Source organism: Fusarium pseudograminearum, chromosome 1 (assembly GCF_000303195.2).
Source record: "Fusarium pseudograminearum CS3096 chromosome 1, whole genome shotgun sequence".
NCBI lineage: Eukaryota > Fungi > Ascomycota > Sordariomycetes > Hypocreales > Nectriaceae > Fusarium > Fusarium pseudograminearum.
This window is the reverse complement of record NC_031951.1, coordinates 5,979,212-5,997,869: the sequence shown is the minus strand read 5'-3', so window position 1 is coordinate 5,997,869 and position 18,658 is coordinate 5,979,212. Positions and strand designations below refer to the sequence as shown.

General features: G+C 49.8%; 4 protein-coding genes across 4 annotated transcripts; 3 read left to right on the top strand and 1 right to left on the bottom strand.

Moving 5' to 3' along the window:
* Positions 1 to 386: 386 nt before the first annotated feature.
* Positions 387 to 3,346, top strand: FPSE_09981 (uncharacterized protein; the record flags this gene model as incomplete). The annotated part of the gene is made up of 3 exons (XM_009263098.1): positions 387 to 491; positions 568 to 3,192; positions 3,242 to 3,346. The coding sequence occupies 3 exons, from the start codon at positions 387 to 389 to the stop codon at positions 3,344 to 3,346; spliced, it is 2,835 nt and encodes a 944-aa protein (XP_009261373.1).
* An 8,807-nt stretch (positions 3,347 to 12,153) lies between these two features.
* Positions 12,154 to 12,900, top strand: FPSE_09980 (uncharacterized protein; the record flags this gene model as incomplete). The annotated part of the gene is made up of 4 exons (XM_009263097.1): positions 12,154 to 12,171; positions 12,595 to 12,628; positions 12,812 to 12,852; positions 12,883 to 12,900. The coding sequence occupies 4 exons, from the start codon at positions 12,154 to 12,156 to the stop codon at positions 12,898 to 12,900; spliced, it is 111 nt and encodes a 36-aa protein (XP_009261372.1).
* A 1,096-nt stretch (positions 12,901 to 13,996) lies between these two features.
* Positions 13,997 to 14,574, bottom strand: FPSE_09979 (uncharacterized protein; the record flags this gene model as incomplete). The annotated part of the gene is made up of 4 exons (XM_009263096.1): positions 13,997 to 14,089; positions 14,134 to 14,154; positions 14,210 to 14,286; positions 14,337 to 14,574. 4 exons carry the CDS (start codon positions 14,572 to 14,574, stop codon positions 13,997 to 13,999), a joined length of 429 nt encoding a protein of 142 aa, XP_009261371.1.
* A 1,881-nt stretch (positions 14,575 to 16,455) lies between these two features.
* FPSE_09978 (uncharacterized protein) lies at positions 16,456 to 18,405 on the top strand (the record flags this gene model as incomplete). Its single annotated transcript, XM_009263095.1, has 6 exons — positions 16,456 to 16,523; positions 16,581 to 16,622; positions 16,677 to 16,979; positions 17,035 to 17,262; positions 17,315 to 17,351; positions 17,401 to 18,405. 6 exons carry the CDS (start codon positions 16,456 to 16,458, stop codon positions 18,403 to 18,405), a joined length of 1,683 nt encoding a protein of 560 aa, XP_009261370.1.
* Between the last annotated feature and the right edge of the window lie 253 nt (positions 18,406 to 18,658).

The window sequence follows — 18,658 nt, the reverse complement described above, 5'->3', positions numbered from 1 at the left end:
TTCCAAGTGTGGCCCCACGGTGTTGCACATCCCTGTAGCGGAGGGGCACATTCGCTTCGCCCACTATTTACCATTGCCTGCCATCCATCCATTTCATCCTGCTATTACCCATATCTCATTCGATCCAATACCACCGACCGCTCTCGTCTCTCTCCCCTCCTCCAGAGCAGAGCCCTACTGCTACTGTCATTGTCTCTTCTTTTCCCAAGGCCTCGTCTTGGCTTAGTTAGCTTTGCGCATTGCTGATCGTCAACGAGTAGTATTTGCAAAGCTTGGCTCATGTGAAGATTGTTCACACAAAACTATCCATCCCGCCTCAGCGCCCCTCTTCTCCCCATATCCGCCTTTCGCGACACTCTTCCACCTTGTTCAACACCACCGCAGCCATGTCCTCCTGGGAACCCTCTCCCGACTCGCTGCAGCAGCTTGCTGCTTGCCTCAAGGATTCCCTCAGCGGTTTCAACAAGAGTGCCCAGAAGCAGGCTGACTTGGTAAGTCATTACCTTTGGCTGCTCCATCGCAACCCATCCCATGCGCCAGCCCCAAAACTAATCATGTTCTTTCCAGATGCTTCAACAAGCAAAGAACTCCCCTGACATCAACAACTATCTTGCATTCCTCTTCTCGAGCTCTACGCCTCCCAATGGCCTCCAATTTTCAGAGCAGGACTTCCACCTTGTGCGCTCCGCCGCCGGTATCATGCTCAAGAACAACGTTCGAACCGAATGGAAGAGCATCCCCGAAGACAGCCTCCAGCTCATCAAGCTCGCAATCCCCATGTGTCTGCAGGACAAGAACTCCCAGATTCGCAACTTTGCTGGAAACATTGCGACTGAGATCGTTCGACGCGGTGGTCTGCTAACTTGGCCCGAGTTGCTACCTCAACTTCTTGATTTGGTTGGCAACACTTCGGGACAAACTTCGGACGAGGCACAGGAAGGTGCCATGTCTGCTTTGGCCAAGATTTGCGAGGACAACTACCGTCAGTTGACCAAGGAGGTTAACGGCCAACGTCCCCTCAACTTTGTTCTCCCCCATTTCATCGCTGCCACTAAGAGTCAGTTGCCCAAAGTCAGAGCCGGCGCTCTCACTGCTATTAATGTTTTTACACCCCGGGAATCTCAGGCGATGCTCAACTCCATCGATGACCTCCTTCAACACCTGTTTATCCTGGCCAGCGACAACAATGTCGACGTCCGACGACAAGTCTGCCGTGCCTTTGTCAACCTGGTTGAGACTCGACCCGACAAGCTTCAGCCACACATCAGTGGTCTCGTCGATTACATCATAACCCAGCAAAAGGGCGACGATGAAGAGCTGGCATGCGAGGCTGCCGAGTTCTGGTTGGCTGTGGGCGAGCACAATAACCTGTGGAGGGCGCTGGAGCCATATATCCACAAGATCATCCCCGTCCTTCTCGAATGCATGGTATACAGTGGTGAGGATATTGCTCTCCTTGGAGGTGCTTCGGATGACGAGGAAGAGGAGGATCGCGAAGAGGATATTCGCCCTGCGTTTGCCAAGAAGGCGCTTGCACGAAAGGCCAACGGCGAGGTTGGCGACTCCGCCGATCCGTCAAAGAACGGTAGCGGTTTCGAGAAGCTTGGTGGCATGAACGAAGACCCTGAGGAGGGAGAGGTCGACGACTACGACGACGGCGATGATGCCAACCCCGACGAACGATGGACCATCCGCAAGTGCTCCGCCGCCGCCCTCGACGTCTTTGCCCGCGATTTCCAAGCGCCAGTTTTCGAGGCCATCTTTCCCTACCTTTCACAGCACCTAAAGCACAACGAGTGGCCTCAACGAGAAGCCGCTGTGCTTGCCCTCGGCGCTGTTGCTGATGGATGCATGGACGTCGTTGTCCCACATCTGCCTGAGCTTGTGCCCTACCTGATCTCCCTCCTCGAGGACTCGGAACCTGTCGTGCGACAGATCACCTGCTGGACCCTCGGCCGGTACTCTTCATGGGCTGCCAACTTGGAGGACAAGGATAAGGATCAATTCTTCCTTCCTCTGATGGATGGTATCCTCCGCCATATGCTGGACAAGAACAAGAAGGTTCAAGAAGCTGCCGCTTCAGCTTTCGCTAACTTAGAGGACAAGTCAGGCAAGATTCTCGAACCTTACTGTGGTCCTATCGTTCAGCAGTTCGTCCACTGTTTTGCCAAGTACAAGGACCGAAATATGTACATCCTTTACGACTGTATACAGACTTTGGCCGAGCATATTGGACCTGTTCTGGCCTCGCCTGATCTGGCAGGCAAGCTTATGCCTGCCTTGATCGACCGATACAACCGCGTGTCGGATCAGTCACGGGAGCTGTTCCCTCTCCTAGAGTGCCTCTCTTATGTGGCGATGGCACTCGGTGATGCGTTCGCTCCCTACGCTGAGGCTATTTTCCTGCGATGTGTCAACATCATCCATGTGAACCTCGAGCAGACATTGGCTGCCGCCAACAACCCGGTACTCGATCAGCCTGATAAGGATTTCCTCGTTACAAGTCTGGATCTACTTAGTGCCATTATCCAGGCCCTCAACGACGACAAGTCTGCAGCTTTGGTCAAGAGCTCTCAGCAATCCTTCTTTGAGCTTCTGAGCTTGTGTATGGGAGACCCTACTGATGAGGTCCGACAGTCTGCCTACGCATTGTTGGGAGATTGCGCCAGATACATCTATCCTCTTCTGCAGCAATACCTCCCCACAGTTCTTCCCATCTTGCTCAAGCAGCTTGATATGGATAGTGTTCTTGACGAAGATGTGGACAGTGGGTTCGGTGTTGTCAATAACGCTTGCTGGTCGGTTGGCGAAATCTCTATGCAACATAAGGAAAACATGGGACCTTGGGTCCAAGACCTTCTCCAGCGATTCGTCGAGATCATGACCAACCCCCGTGTTCCAAAGGCTCTTAATGAGAATGCTGCGACGGCCTTGGGCCGACTTGGTCTGGATAACTCGGAACAACTTGGACCTCACCTGTCCACTTTCGCTGAGGAGTGGATCAGCATCATGAACGAAGTCGAGGCAACAGAAGAGAAGGCTACAGCTTTTAAGGGATTCTCTATGATTGTCGGACGAAACCCTCAGGCCATGGAGAAGGAGTTGCTCAACTACTTCACCGCCATCGCCAGATATCGTGATATGGGCCTCAAGAGCCCAGCCAGGCAAGAGTTGCACGGCGTCTTCCAGAAGGTAAATCTATCCACGACTGTTCTTTTATTGTTCAAGCTAACAATTTCAGGTCATCGACATTTACAAGCAAATGATCCCCGACTTTTCCAGCTTCATCGGCCAGTTGCAGCAGCGTGACCGACAAGCTTTGGAGACACATTACTCTCTATCATAGGAAACAACATTAGGATTTTCTGCCTAAAGATGAAAACGTGGACGGCAGAATCGGATGGGATGGATAGTCATTATTACATAGTTATAGATAGCATTGTTTTCTGATCACAGTAGATAGCATGGTGCGGGTTGCATGGCGAAGTTCTAAGGGAGGCCGGTTACAAAAAGTCATGGGACCGTTTTGATTGATGTTGATACGAAGGTATGAAATGATGAGGGCTGCGATATTGATGGGCTGACAAGATATACCTGCGCGTGAGATAGGACTTGACTGGGAAATGGGCCTTGAACTGGCGCTGAGAGAAAGGCAACCTAATATGCCAAATGTTAGATAGAAATCTCGGGGTACGTGAAATGAGTGGGTAAGCATTGACGGGGTTCGAGTTAGATAGAAATGTTGGTTTGTGTGGTGAAAAGGACAATGAAGCCTACACAATTGCAAGTTTTGGCTGGCGATGGTATCGTGATGGTGTTTGTACTTGATTATGCTCTGCTGCCAGCGTTTGCTGCTTGCCACAGCCCCTCGACCTATACTAAAAACAAATAAGAACAATATGAAGCCCATTTAACAACGTCTTTATTCTCATTATCCATTTCATTGCCCTTATAACCACACGGTTACAATCATGATGGAGTTGAACAAAAGTATAGGGTAGTCATCGGCCAAACCCTAGTGTCAAACAAATATGTCATGACGCTACCCGATAGCTGATCTGTGTCTTCAACAAAGGTCCAAGCAAACAAAATTGATTGTTTAGAGTATGAAACAAGAGGAAATTCCCGATGAAGCTATGTCCATGAGATGATCAAATATCTTGTGTTCCCCAATCTTCAATCCCCCATACCGCTGTTTTGGAACCAACAAACCACTAACATAACACAGGTGCCCCCGGCCTTTATGACTAAACATGAATGACTCGCGAATTAGGTATATCAGTCTCTACGAGAAGAATACCCTTTGAGAATTAGTAGAGTGGTATGGTCACCTCAGCCCTGCGCTTGAGTCCTGGGCCTGCTGGGTCTATGCAGTGATATGTGCATACCGTCCACTCGACACTCTCAATCCCACACACCGCATAATTTCCTAAGAGATGGAATAGCCTGCCGGTATTTGGTCCCTTGTTAAGTTCGCACTAGCACTTTTGTCCACGATTCGCACCTTTGCAACCATCTTGATCGTCGGAAAGGAATCCATTAGGCCATCGTGCGAACTGCCGTGTAGAGTAAGGGGGAAAGGACGGCACTTTTCGCCCTCGTCCCCTGTTTACGATCTTCCCCTTTAGACTTGAAGAGTTTTTTTTATTAGTTTTCTACTTTGTTGACCCCCGAAATCTGCAAGCGTCGAGGCAAATTGAACGTGGTTGGGCAGAAAAGTTGTTCCGGAGCTTAACAGACGGGAAACCAAGACAAAAATCCCGCTAGCTAGACGACGAGGACCAAAAACTTTGTTGAACGAATCCAATGATATGCCTATTGTGGACAAACCTTGCCGGCAAATCGATAGTAGCATAAACAGCTTTGCCAAGATGGACGATCCTTAGGGTGAACTTTGACGGTGGTGCTTCGTCGGTAGTCACAACGCCATGTTCCACATTGGACGGAACTCGAGCTTTGACGGCGGAACTGATCAAGAGTCCGTTTGTCTGTCTCTTGGCTGCAACTTTCCGGAATTAGTAGGTCCATGAAAGTTAGACTGAGTTTGAACGGCCAACGCCACAGCATGAACTCCCAAGCAATTACGTAGATGACATAAAGTCATGCTCCTCGAGAATGCTTCTAGAAGCTCCAGCTTTCCTTGATTATTGTCAGTTTGCATGAAACGGAAATCATGGAAATTAGACAAAAGGAGGGTTCTTCTTCTCCCCCCATCTATCGGCTTTGTCGGTGAACTTTGTCACGGACGGACAGGACAGACGCATCGGCCATATGATGATCGCTGTTTTTGTCAAAGTGGTGGAACCAAGCAAACGAGGGTGTTGTCCGATGACCACTATCCGCACACGCGCTGGCTATCAACTGATAAGGCTGGGCATTGATGATCGTTGTGCATTTTCCCCTTGCGCATGGGTACGTGCTGGGAGATAGATCATCATGTTTAGGTTGGTAGGCACGTTGCTTTTCAGCTACGGCACGATGCAGGGAGAGAGAAAGGGGATCATCGGACGACTAGGGTCAGGATAGAATGATTCTGGGTGTAGTTCTTTTGACGAGTCGCAATCGTGATGCTGTAGATGGGTATGTCATGCCGTATGTAGAATGCTAAATTTATCTTTGTGGCTTTTGTCTCTGTCTTGATCAGGCAGGCTTCCAGCAGCTCAGCTGAGACACTGAGACTCGTCAGAAACTATATCTGGAAGTCAATAACTAACTACATCTGATAGCTGCCAGGAATGGAAGCAGCTACCTCATGGCATCCATGGGCGACTAGAGGAAGCGTATCGGCCCCCTGCATGCTTTACCATGTAATGTAAACTTGGTTATAATGAGGCTCTTGGCTCTTGGTCACAGACAGCAACGTCATGACTAAGTGGTAGTCTGATTGGCAACTAGGACACGCTTGTTTAAAGTACACAAGCGCTCAGATCATTAATACCGAGGTAACAAGACTTGGGCCAGTGGAGAGAACAAGAACTGACAACTTAGTGATATGTTGTTGTCAGCGTCAGCATCAACACCGGGCGATATATCGTTGGTTTCAGTCACTGACACCGGTGACACTGGCAATGGCTGCTATGCCGTTTAAGCTTTAGCACTAAAAAGTAAAGGGTCGTAGGCGGGGAGTGAGGCCTTACCCATGTCCCATGCCATCGACCCCTGTCAGAGTACGCCATAAATAGCACCTAGACACTCGCGCTACTGCACTCTTCCCTGTCTGTACATGCGGATACCGTGTAATAGTATTAGCCTAGCCTGCCACCATGGCATGTCGAATTCGGCAACCTTGCCCGACCGTCTGTGAGCCATGGCCTAGTCTAGAACAAACCAATTCTTTTTTATCCATGGTTGATCAACCGGTGGCTGGGTGGTTAGACAGAGACAGAAGCTAGAGCGACTCATGCGTGGCACGTTGATCGAACAATAAATTGATAGAGCTAAAACCATCACCAAGACGACATGCCATGGTCAAGCGAGGCTCCTGTCAATCTTTAGTTTGGCGCAAGAAATTACCTTTAAGGGTTTAGACCGGGCTGTGGACCACAGTCATGCTATGTTAAAGTCCGCAGCGGAGAATGAATCAGTGAGTGACATTGTCATTACAGAGAGAGTGTTACATATGTAGTAACGATTTCGTCAAGATTCGTTACGTATTATTACTCGGCCCTTAATGGCGATCAAACTTAACCCTGTGCAACCAGTGCTAATCTGTGCTGGGGCCGGAGACTGAGGAGGACTCGACTCACTCACTCACTCATCGCTGATTTCCATATTTCAACCAGGCGTCTCCCTCCCTCCCGTCGCATGCCAAGTGGCCTCGGGTCGGTACAGTAGCGCGATCCTAACCTTGGCCCCGAGTCATCACTCAGATCTCGAGATGATACGTTACGGCAAGACGTGTCAGCCGCCAGAAAGTCCCCTATTATCGTCAGTTATGTCATGACTTAGCGACCCTGCATCCGGAGATTGCCATTGTCGGAGGTATTCATCACATTCTCATTTCGAGAAGCCCTATCAGATAGATTGCCGTGATTCCATGCCGTGCCTCTGCCTGCACCCCTAATATAGAACGCAATGGTAATGAATGCTACGATGTTCACCAAGGGATCAGCATCTTTGACTTTGATCACATGAGCTGAGTCTATTGGCGCGCAAGTAGGTCACCCTAAAATATGCCTTCCAGATCCCGACAGTTACATATCCTTTTGCCGTAAGTCAGACCACCCACAAGTGCATACTATGTAGTCCTGAAGATGGTCTGAACCCTTGTCTCACGCCTTACCTAGCTGCGTTTTCTTATGAGTTGATCGGTTAAGCTGATAACTAAGTTTTGCAGGGTCTCGTGACTCTAAAATCCCAGGAGCCTCAGTATGTATGAAGAATGTTCCTCCAACTGCGAATGACACAACACATCTGAGCCATAACAAGGTTCTTTGTATGATTCTTGTGTTGGCGAGAAAATGCCATCTTGGCAACCCCATTTTCTTCTCGGGCTTTTGCCTACCTGGGCAAAAGCTAGCTCAGCTATCTCTCCCTAAGTCAAAACCACAAGCGGGCAAGGCCTTTCCCACAGGGGTTGTCTTTCTGGTGAGAGACTTTTGCAATACACATCCTGACAGCAGAACTGCGGAACCAGGTGGGGACCCAATGCATATCCACAAGGCGAATTGCAATGTGCGGCTCCGGCAGGGTTGTAGTCTAACTCTTCTTCTTTTTCTTTCTTAACAGTCGTTCTCCACAAGGATCTGCTGTCAACAGGAACTTTTCGAGTCCATCTTGAGCAAAAATAGCATAATAATCTTCTCATCATGTATTATGGCATCATGAGTGATACTCGTACATATCACCCTCGTCAGTATCGAGTAACGTAGTAGAGGGCTGGAGAACAACCAGACCCTTTCTTTTTGCTTATTACATGGACGAAGCAAAGGGACCAGGCGTGGATACCAAAAAGATCGTCGGTCTGCATGCATCTCGATCTTCTGTGCCTCCCAGCTATACGGGACATGCATATCTAGCTCCAAGCCAAGACGCTAGTCCCGATGGACATAAATCATGGGGCACAGACTGACCAGACTTTACGCCGTGTAAGCCCAGCCCTGAATTGAGTCTTTTTGTCTGCCTCTGGTCAAAGAGGGCTGTGCACGACAAGGTTCAGCTTTTCAGGAACGTTGAACTCTCAACTTTACTGAGCACACCGCTTTCGCCTATCCCTCTGAGGACTGCTCATGATAGGCTGTAGCCTCAAGAGAGGTCCTTATTAGCTTGGCAAAATGCAAAGAATATCATGTCAGTGCTTACCTATCACTCAAAAGTCTTAGACGGACCTGAGATTGATTATATCAGAGATGAGGTCATACTACGCGCTAGGCGTTGAGCCTTTTTCAGCTCATGCCGTAGAAAGCCAGTGACAATTCTCAAGCCTGCTAGGTGGAGGGTACATTGCCAACAGTTGCAGATCGTATTTGCACCCATGAACAACCAGATTCTCCTTGAGCCTCAACCCCAGCTCTGTTTAATAACTTCGCAATCAAACGGTTGCTTAGCACGCAAGGTGCCCTCGAGCACCAGCAAGACAGGCGGGACCAGGGATGAGACAATAATCGATCCCACGTTGTCATCTGCCGGTGATGGCGACGGCAAGCAGTGGTGAGGTTGGGAAGTGCGGAGCATGATACCGGCAGTCGACGGGTTTGTCGAGAGGAACCCGATGGGGTTTTCGAAATGCCCTGTTCTTTTTGGGTAGAGTTGGGTTCTTCAGGGGAAATCCCATTTTGGAACACGAGGCTGGCAATTTGGACCAAACAGAAGCTCCAGCGACGTTTAGTCATAATTTGGATCTGATCAAGGGTCAGAGGGCCTAGTCATGCTGCCAGATTGGTCTATGGAGTTGGTCCTCTGTACCTTTAGTGCTACCGCCTGAAAAAGAAATGTATTTGATGCTCAACGAGAACAGTGCCATAAACGGTTTGGCATCTTGATCTTCCGCACAGACATGTAATAATTGTGAGAAAAGTCCATGACTGCAACGGACTGTCACCACAATCGAGCTTGGTTCCGTCTGATTCGTCTGGAGATGACACCTTGGACGGAGAAGACTGAGTACGGAACTCATCAGAAGGACCAGGTACATGACAGGAGAGAGGGGAAACTGTGGATGACTTATGGATAAACAACCATCAAATCGCTCAGTTGATGATCTCATCGAGCTATGCTAGCCTGAAAATCCGGGGATGAAGACAGAAGAGACATGATAATTTCTCTCAATCCGCAATCGAGGCTACCGTTTCCTTGAGCGAATGGCCAATGAAAAATCAACCTCGAGGCAGTTTCGGCCGAGATGTGGAATAGTGGACTGACTGGCTTGTTTATCATCGGCCGAAGTCAGTAAAGGCTTTGTTTCAGCTGTGGAACTATGGGGTCGGGGGATCAGGACCCGAAACAGAAGGGAGCTGACTGCCTTGGTGGCAAGATCTATCTTGCTTGGCCTTGGGGCCAACCTTCAGCCTCGTCCAACATTGTTCAGCCGGGCAACTATCGACGTTCCGGACGGGGCCTCGGTTCGGTAAACTGAGGTGGGGGGAGCCGTCTGCCATAGCATGATGGTAGCTTGGCGGAACCTGGTGGTCCATACCTAAGCTCTAACTTCTGTACACAACCGCGATGAGTAACAAAGGACCAAGACCGGAGCAAATGCTGCTTAGGGTAGGTATTGTCCTTGTTGGTTGAGCTTGAGCCTCGTGTACGGTATGTGTGTGTGACATCGGGATGGACATTGTTGAACGAAGCCATTCGCGGTGTGGAGAGTACATGATAGGAACCTGGCGATCATCATGCTGCTGTTTGTATTCCCAAGTCTGTGCCTCTTTTGTGTAGACGACCATCAAATATTTACTTTGACTCTGTCCATTTTTTCTTCTTCTTGGTTGGGTGGGGATAATTTGTGATTTGGATGTTGCAGCCTGATGTACTCATGAAGTATTTGAAGGGGGTGAGCTGAGTGGCTGCGATGGGTAATAGATGTGCAGCTGCATGCAATTGATGATGATCATGATGCGACAACGCTATATTGTTAGAGAGGAGAAAAGAAAAGGTGGTGGTGGGTGTCTCTGCACAAAGCAGCTAGCTGCCTGAGGTACCAAGCTTGTGAATGTCGCGTTTTAAGTTTTACATGGGAAGGCGCATTTGGTTGGCAACTACCGCAAGACGTTCCTGCCTTGAGGCAATTGAAGTTGAGCATCCACAGAAGAAGCTCGTGGCTGTTTTTGGTCGAGGGGTCACCACATGCACTTTTTTCCCCTCTACGCCATTAATCAAGGGGCCTCAAATCTAAAATGGCAATCGGTCAGACCCCAAAGTATGCCCGACTTGGTTTAGCAGAAAGTGCAGAAAGTAGAGCCCCTTAGTAACAAGGCTAGTACTAGTACTGTAGCTATAGTCAGTCCGGCTCCTCTTTGTTGAGACAATGTTTTGGTCCAACGCTTGTATGTACAAATATTTCCGCCGTGCCATTCCGCAATGCAACTCTCCAGGTATAGCTGCTAAAGCTGTGTGCTGTGCTATGTTAGTACATAGTAGGCTGCTGCCCGCAAAGTGGAGCACGAGGTACTTGGACCATGTCTGGAAATAGATTTACTTCCTTCTAGAAGCCCTACAGCCAAGGGCGGCCATAAGTAAACTACAAACCGATCGAACCTCAGGGGACTTGTTCCCTGACCTTGACAATACAGCAGCCACAACTATTCCCATGTCTCAATACCTGTCGAAGCGCCTGAGAAAGCCTTTCAACTGCAGCCACTCACTGATTCATGTTACATTCAACTGCAAGCCAGCATGGTTATTGATTGCCTTTCCGCAGATAGCCACATGCAAATCATGCATAATGAGAAGCCGAAGTCTAGGCCAATAAAAGTGCTCCAAACGCTGTAGTCTATGATGATTTCAAGATTGGCTTGCTGCCAGTTCGACAATCAATCACTAGTCTGTCATCATGCAAACTTGTCATTGACAACACCACGCCCGTAAGACCGACCGCCGGCTGCACTGTACAAGGGAACCATCTTTCCCAACGACTGACTGATGTTATTCTCAACTCATAGTACCTGGTAGTTCTGTCCTGCCAAGTCCAAGGGCTGATATGTCACTAGACCGAGTACAGTTTACAAGGTATCGTCGGACAAGGGTGACCTTAGCTACCACCTATCAAGGTTTGCTCCGGAGAAGAGCGCCATCCCTGTCTGTCGTACACGGCAACTCGACACATTCGCTTCCATATTTCAACAAGAACCGAACAGTACAGTACCCTCGAAACGACTGGATACTCCAGTTCCATTGCCGTGTAGCGTCTAGATAGGAGATAGTAAAAGCAAGCTCATAATAATTACCTAGACCCAGTTTTCGTGCCTCGGTAGTTTCAAGTGTGCGCACTTGAGTGAATATCACAATTATACTATTGCACATGGGCATGGGAGGTTGTCATTGAGGATTTAGCCTTTTGTCTTTTTGGCAAGGTGTGGTGATCTGATGGTCTAGACCTTTCTCTGACTTCATAAGTAATGACCATTAAGGAAACCACTGGCTTTACAGGGTATTATTGCAGCCTCCTATTCGTGCATTTACCTGCAGTCCAACCTTTGTAAGAGATCAATGGAACCATACCATGACTCTGATTCGTTCGCAAGGTCGACTTGGAAAGAACCGTGAACTTGACCAACTTTTAAAAGTTAAAGTCATCATACGATGATTCTCAGCTTCTCAATTATGTTCCGTTTCTGCCTACCCTGTCCTTGTCCAACGGTCAAAGGCCGGCATTAGAGAGGAGTACATATTCCATAATAGTATGTAGTGTGAGATTCCCGAACTTGACCTACTGATCTGACATGGTGTATGTCATGACAAGATATTTTGACCAACGAACAAAACTACTCTAGGTAGAGGCCACCAAGAAAAGTTCAAGTTTGGGCAGGTCAAGCAGAGAAGTTCATAGGCAGTTTACAAGAAAAGTGTAACGCGCAGTACAACCGGACGTTACGGGATACCGAATCCCCGTACTTGGCATGATAAATGGAATGTGAGTTGAGGGGACTGGCACGATAGCCCTAAATAACCTCGATTTGCGGTCAAGGAACATTCATTCCTCAGTATCACATAACCATGGTTTCACTTTACGTGGTAAGCTAAGCCTTTGATTGCTATTCTTGCGGCGCAAAATAAACCATCACGGGCTGCAATACGTTTCCCGACAGCCTGTGAAAGGCCCAAGTATTTGGTTCAGGGTTACACTTAGACGACCCGACCTTCGTAGCGAGCCCGAATACGTCGACACCCTGTAAACAGGATCTACAGGCCAGCAGCATACCCGAGGTAATCCCGTCCAGGAACGTTTTGGTTCGGGAGGATCATGTCTATCAATAAACATATCCATGCAATACTGAGCCTCATGAAACACATGATAAGAGGGTGCTGTAGATGAAGGGCATGATGGTGTTAAGCGATGACTGACGGATGACTCGGTAAGGGAAAGGAACGGCATGGAACAAGGCTGACTGCGCCCGTTTACGATTGCTACTACTACTGCTACCGTTCCAACTACAGATACAACCACCATGGCATCGAGACCCTGAGAAAGGTAAGCGACGTCATGGTGTTGAGAACGTGAGGGGAGGGGAAGAGAGAGGCGCAGGGACGAAACGAAAGTCTAGTGAAGGTACCCGTAGCTCTATCTTGACTGCGAGATGGGACAGGTCCAGGACAAGGCCAGACAGGGGAACACGGACCAAAGCATTGGAAACGAACAAACAAAAATACCTAGACTGGAGCGAAGCGAAGAGAGCTACCGACCAGACCGACAAGGTAAGCACCGACTGTGCTCTCCCATTACAGCCTGAAGGTCGTCTGTGAAAGCGTTTGTGCGGCGTTTATCTTACCAACAGTGGGTCGCAAGTAACGTTCCAGTGTTACTAATCCTTGTTTTAACCACATGCGGTCAAGCGCGTGCCTTTTTTAGAACTTGTCGGTTCTGACATCTCAACCCTCAGTTCAAAATATGCTGTTTCTGGTGCCATTTCGTGTCGGTACAGATTGCGCTTGTACTGCAAATGCAATGCAGGGAGATGCAGGGTAAGGGATTTGCTGTTTGCCTGGTCCATCTCCATCACAGCCCAGCTTTTGAACGTTGCTCTAAGTGCGGGCTGACAGGGCTTTAGACGTTGGAGATGGTTCTTGACGTGTGATTTCTTTGCTTTTTTTTTGGTTGGCAAGGGCCAGGAAAGGTTTAGTTAGACGTGACCCATGGGTCAACTACCGGCCGCCCCGGTTTGTCCCTCCTTAGACGACGACGACCTACCTTGTAGCTACTAAGCTACAAGGTAGGTAAGTTCTCTACAGCTCCCCGCCGCCCGAGCGCACTATCTCGTCAGTATTCATCACTGTCATGTATGTACGAACAAACCAATCAAAGGAAACGGGCGAGTTGAGACGAGCGAATAGAACAAAAGACCGCTACTTGAGCCAAGTGGGAGTCTTGTAACCGGCGACCCACGGGCACCGAAGCCCTAGCTAGGTACTAGACAAATAGCCCGGGTTAGTTAGCTAACCACCCGATTACAAGCTCCCCGCCAAAAAGCCAACCTCTCTCTCAAGGGTGACTAAAAAGCATCGTCTAGGTAGGTCGAGCTAGAGTCAGCCGTCCAACTTCTCAACAACAATAACTACCTACCTAACTGGGTGAAAAGTAAGGACAGCGTCGAGGGGCACGGACATTCAAAGTTATTTTTACTCAGTTACGTAGTGTTTTTGTCACCTTTCTACTCGTTCCACCTGGACCTCGCCCAATAGAAGCTTGGTTCGTTAGCGTTTTAGTCAAGACACGCTCTGGTATTCTTGGCCGATTGCAGGCCTCTACTTTTCCTTCTCTCTTGTTTCCTTTGGCTCTTGAGGGTCTCAGTCTCAGTCTCAGATTCCTTTCCGAGCACCGCGGAAAAGCGGAGGGCGGGCGCTAGTTACCAACGATCTCTGCCCCTTGACCCTGGGCCATGTGCGTCATGTCCTCCGCGTGCAAGGTTGTTGTTGCTCTAGGGCTCATGACTGACTGGATGGCTGGATGCTCAGCTCAGCCCGTCGTGGTGCACATACAACTGCACCGCATAACGGATACTGCACACTGTGCTATTGTATTGTCTGCTGTTTGTTGCATTGAGCGTCAACTCACCTGCTGGAAGAGCCCAGAGCAAAGGTGATCGGGCGCTGTGCACCCTTCTGTAGGTGTCACCGTCCGCCACTCCATATCTTTCATTGTTGTTCTGCGGCGTTATGTGCTGTACTATTACTGTACATACTCGCACTCGGTTGCTGTCCACCTCTTTCTCGTCGATTTCTGCCATTGAATTGCCCATTCTGGGTTGGACTGGGTCGGGCTGGGTTCTGCCCGCCACCACCGTATCCGCCGGACTGAAACTTATGATTGAGGTTTGTTCCGTCCATGTCAATGAGAGCATTAGTTACCATCTCGGCGGTCGTGTAGAACCATGGGGCGAGCACAAGCCAGCGAGGCCGGCCGTCTGCCCAATGAAGCATCTCGAATGGACAGTCCCCCAAAATAGCACAGCAGAAGCACCTGGCATATGGATCGATGTTATCTTCAGGCATGGATCCAACCTACTACCGTACGCTTGTCGAACGAAGTCTTGGCTTAGCATCTCCAATTCCATGTGCTATTCCAGTATCCCTACCTACTCCGCAAAGCTCCCGTTCGGCACGCTCTTCTGCCCTCTGGCCAATCCTTTTGCCCGTAGCCTTTTGATCTGGTATGGACGTTTTGCTAGAGTTATGATCTGTCTGTGGCCGATGCTTCTCGGGTCCTGATCAATGAGACGCATTTCTCAACCATGACAGATGCCCAGCCCAGGGATCTTTTGGGGCCAGCGGCCCTATTACTGATGAGGCTGCAGGACGACCCCCCTCCCCCTGGCGTCCCTTGTGGCACCGGGCCACACCCCATGTCCTAGCGTCTTGGGCTGGTAGGTTGTATTCTCCAGCGCGCGCATCTCACGGTCTTCCACTCTAGGTCCTCATGCTCATGCTCATGCTCAGCGCGCAGATACCACAATGGCCCATCCATGGTCGGGGTTCACGGCCAAGAGACAGCGTCCGATACATTGGAACTCATCCACTGCTGCCCGCTGCCGTAGTCCCGGGGCCCGCACTCCACAGTCCACAATTCCCTTAGTCTAAGGCCGAACTCGCCGCTTGTCCTTGACGTTCCCTCGGCCTATTCCTAGGTCCCTGAATGGTAGACAAGGTTGCTTGTTTCGTGATTCCGATGATGCTCGTCCTGACTCTGGCCCAGGCTAGGACCGGGCTGACTTGTGGTGGGTGCACGCTTTTAGCACTGATGAACTGGCACTGACGCTGATTGATGCGGCTCCTGCACTCTCACCCACACAGCACATGGCACATAGTCCAGGACCCTCTTACCTCACCACTCCCCAACTGTTTATCACAGTACAACACGGCAGGTACCTACAGTACTTACTTACTACCTTACCTGACACAGCCTTCCATCCGTTCCTTCCATCCCACTCTTTCCTGCCTTACCTACCTTACACTCCCACACTCCTCATACCCCCCGGTTACTCTTCCCCCATCCCATCTGCTCCGCTTGTATTTAACAAAGCGACTGCCCCCAGCTCTTTCCTAGATCCTCTCTTGATTCCTTTTTGGATATCTCCAACAATCATCTCAACCTCTTAACAAAGTTATCACCACGTTCGCTATCCTCCTCGCCCTCCTCACCCTTCTCAACTTTTAGGAAGTCCTCGTCGACTCCTGTCACTCGCTTTTATATTACGGTGCCTTGATACTAGAAGAACGGTCCTACTCACCATCCTCTTCTCTTCCTATATTTCTGGACATTCGATCTCTTCGTCTTGCGGATAACAAGGAACACTCGCTCTGTACAAAGAACTCATCGTCTGCATCGTCAAGCTAGATTCATCTGGACTCAACCCCATAGCTTTCGAAAATCGGCTGTTGGTTCAAACTCAAGAACTCAAGATCACCAACTCCGCCCTCATGCTCCTCTAAGCTTGAAACTGCTCGACATCCTCTGTACATCCACACTCGCTTTACGGATCATCGACCTGTCCCAGAAAGGAAAGAAACCAAATCAAAAACACCATATTCGATCGCTACCACTCGCCTGGATATCTGGACAACAACAACTCACCGCACCACTCAACATTCGACAGCTAAGATCTCAGATATCTCATCTGACTTTTATCTCTGGAATTTAACCAACTGGGTGAATCACTGATTGTTACCTGTATCCCAACGCTCGCTTTCAATCCACAAGTTCGTCTTTGTGGATAATTTCGCGTATGTCTCTTACCCTCATGAGATCAAGTGCACATGCTTACTGAACAGTTCTCACCAAACCTTCACTTTTAATACTTTAAAATGGCCGGTCCCGGTGGTGGTCCTCCTCGCCGCAGCCACACCAAGTCTCGCAAGGGCTGTGATACCTGGTATGATTCATGCCATCTACGATGCTCTGCTGCCTGAATACTGACTTTGCTCTACAGCAAGCGCCGACACATCCGCTGTGATGAAAACTTCCCTCAATGGTGAGCCTACCTCATAATAGCCATCCTTCTTCTCTCGAGCTAACATGAATATAGCCGCAACTGTACTAAGCACAAGATTCGATGCCCTTACAATGACGTGCAAGTTCCCGACTCTGAACGCTCTACCACTCCCGACAAGCCCGACCTAATGTGGACACCTCAAATCGAAGCTACCATTGCTGAATGGCAACGAACAGGCATCTTCCCGCTCCCCAGCCTTGGAATTTACCCTGCGCCCATGCCCCATTTGTACTCGGTCGAGGATCTCCGTTTGATCTACCACGTTGCGGCTTTGTACTACCAACTTGCTACCATCGATGCGAACAACTTCACTCTCTGGACTCGCCACATTCCCACGTATGTCAAATCTTGAATTCATCTGAGCGAATGTGAAAGCTAAAACGGTCTCCAGTCTTCTTCGGATAGGTGCTACAACCCCGTACGTGATGCACGCTCTGCTTGCCTTCTCTGCCATGCACATTGCTTTCCTCACCGACTGTCCTCTGGTCGGCAGCATGGCCTATGAACACCGAGGCATTGCGCTCAAGGGTCTTCAAGAGGCCATTGGATCTTTCTCCCGTGAGACTTCCGATGCTATCTTGGCTGCCTCCCTAGTCCTTTCTTGGCAGGCCACTGACTGGTGAGTATCTATCTTTTGCATTTGCGGTGACCGTGACTGACCCAATGATCAGGCGCAGTTGGACTCAACTGATGCAGGGCACCTCATCGGTAAGTTAATTCATCAGATCATGACTTGACCCCGCTTACACACATGCAGGTGATCGATGCCATGGATCCATGGAAGCACGAATCCCAGTTTGGAGACTTTATCGCCGAGAGCAGCACTTTCCCTACGGCCCCGCCATCTCCTGGAAAGGACCATCGTCCCAGTCAACCTCGCCCTGAGGATTTGGAGGCTTACCAGCGCACCCTCGAGCAAGTTCAGAAAGTTGAGGCACATCTCAAGCACCACAAGGAAGATACCACTCAGATTCAGCATCTCATTGGCTTCCTTCGAGGTTCTCGTAAGATCAGCCCTACACTTTCCATTGCCCAGCAGTTCGAGCGCCTCCAACCTCTTCGCAAATGGCTCTTTTGGATGCCTGTCGGTTACCTCCAGAATTACCATGGTTCGCCCAACTCCCTGGTCATAATTGCTCATTTGTACACTGTGGCTCTCCTCATGGAACGACTCTTCCCCGAGATCGGTGCTGCCTACTTTGGAAGTCTGTCTATCTCCCCGGTTGAGGAGATTGCCCGTCGGCTCATGTCCATCAATGTCTCTGGTGCTGGAACTGACATGCAAACTCCCTTGACTCTCATGGAGTTCCCCATCGATACAGTTGGCCAGTTCCGCTCTCGCATGGGATGGATGCACCCTGAGAGAACTCCGTCATTCCCTCAGTTCAACCCTCGCAACTTCACTGTCCACGAGAGCATGCCTTCTACTGAGCACTATTTGTATGGGAACCCTGCTTTCAGCTACAGCACTGAGGAAATGTCAATACTCAACGCCTCGGGACCGCCACCTTCAGCAGTGAGCCCTCTGGTTCTGTCGCCCTACCCAACTCAGCAGTACCTTAATGTTCCCTCCCCGGCTTACACTGGAGCTTATAGCCCGGCATCCTCGACCTTTGAGGGCTCAGTTGCGTACAGCGACACCGAGGAATACGGATCATGGGACATGAGCACTCTACAGGGCGGGCCTTCTTCAGCCATTCAAGACTCCCCTCAAAACTATGGCGTCGGGTTCGTTACTCCTGTCCAGGCCGTGTGGATCTAGGCTCCTCGAGACGCCCACCGGCTCAATTTACACGAAGAACTAGGGGATTGACCGTTACCACCCAGGATGAACACAGCACCTACGTACCCGCCTCAAGAGGATCCGAGTTTCTATATGACCTCGATGACGAGCGCCCCATCTCCGTATCTCAGCTCGGACCAATTCGGCATGCTTCCTTTACCCGAATCGCCCGTCGCGTCGAACGCACCACTCTCACGACACCGTCACACATCGTCCATGTCGTCTCTCACAC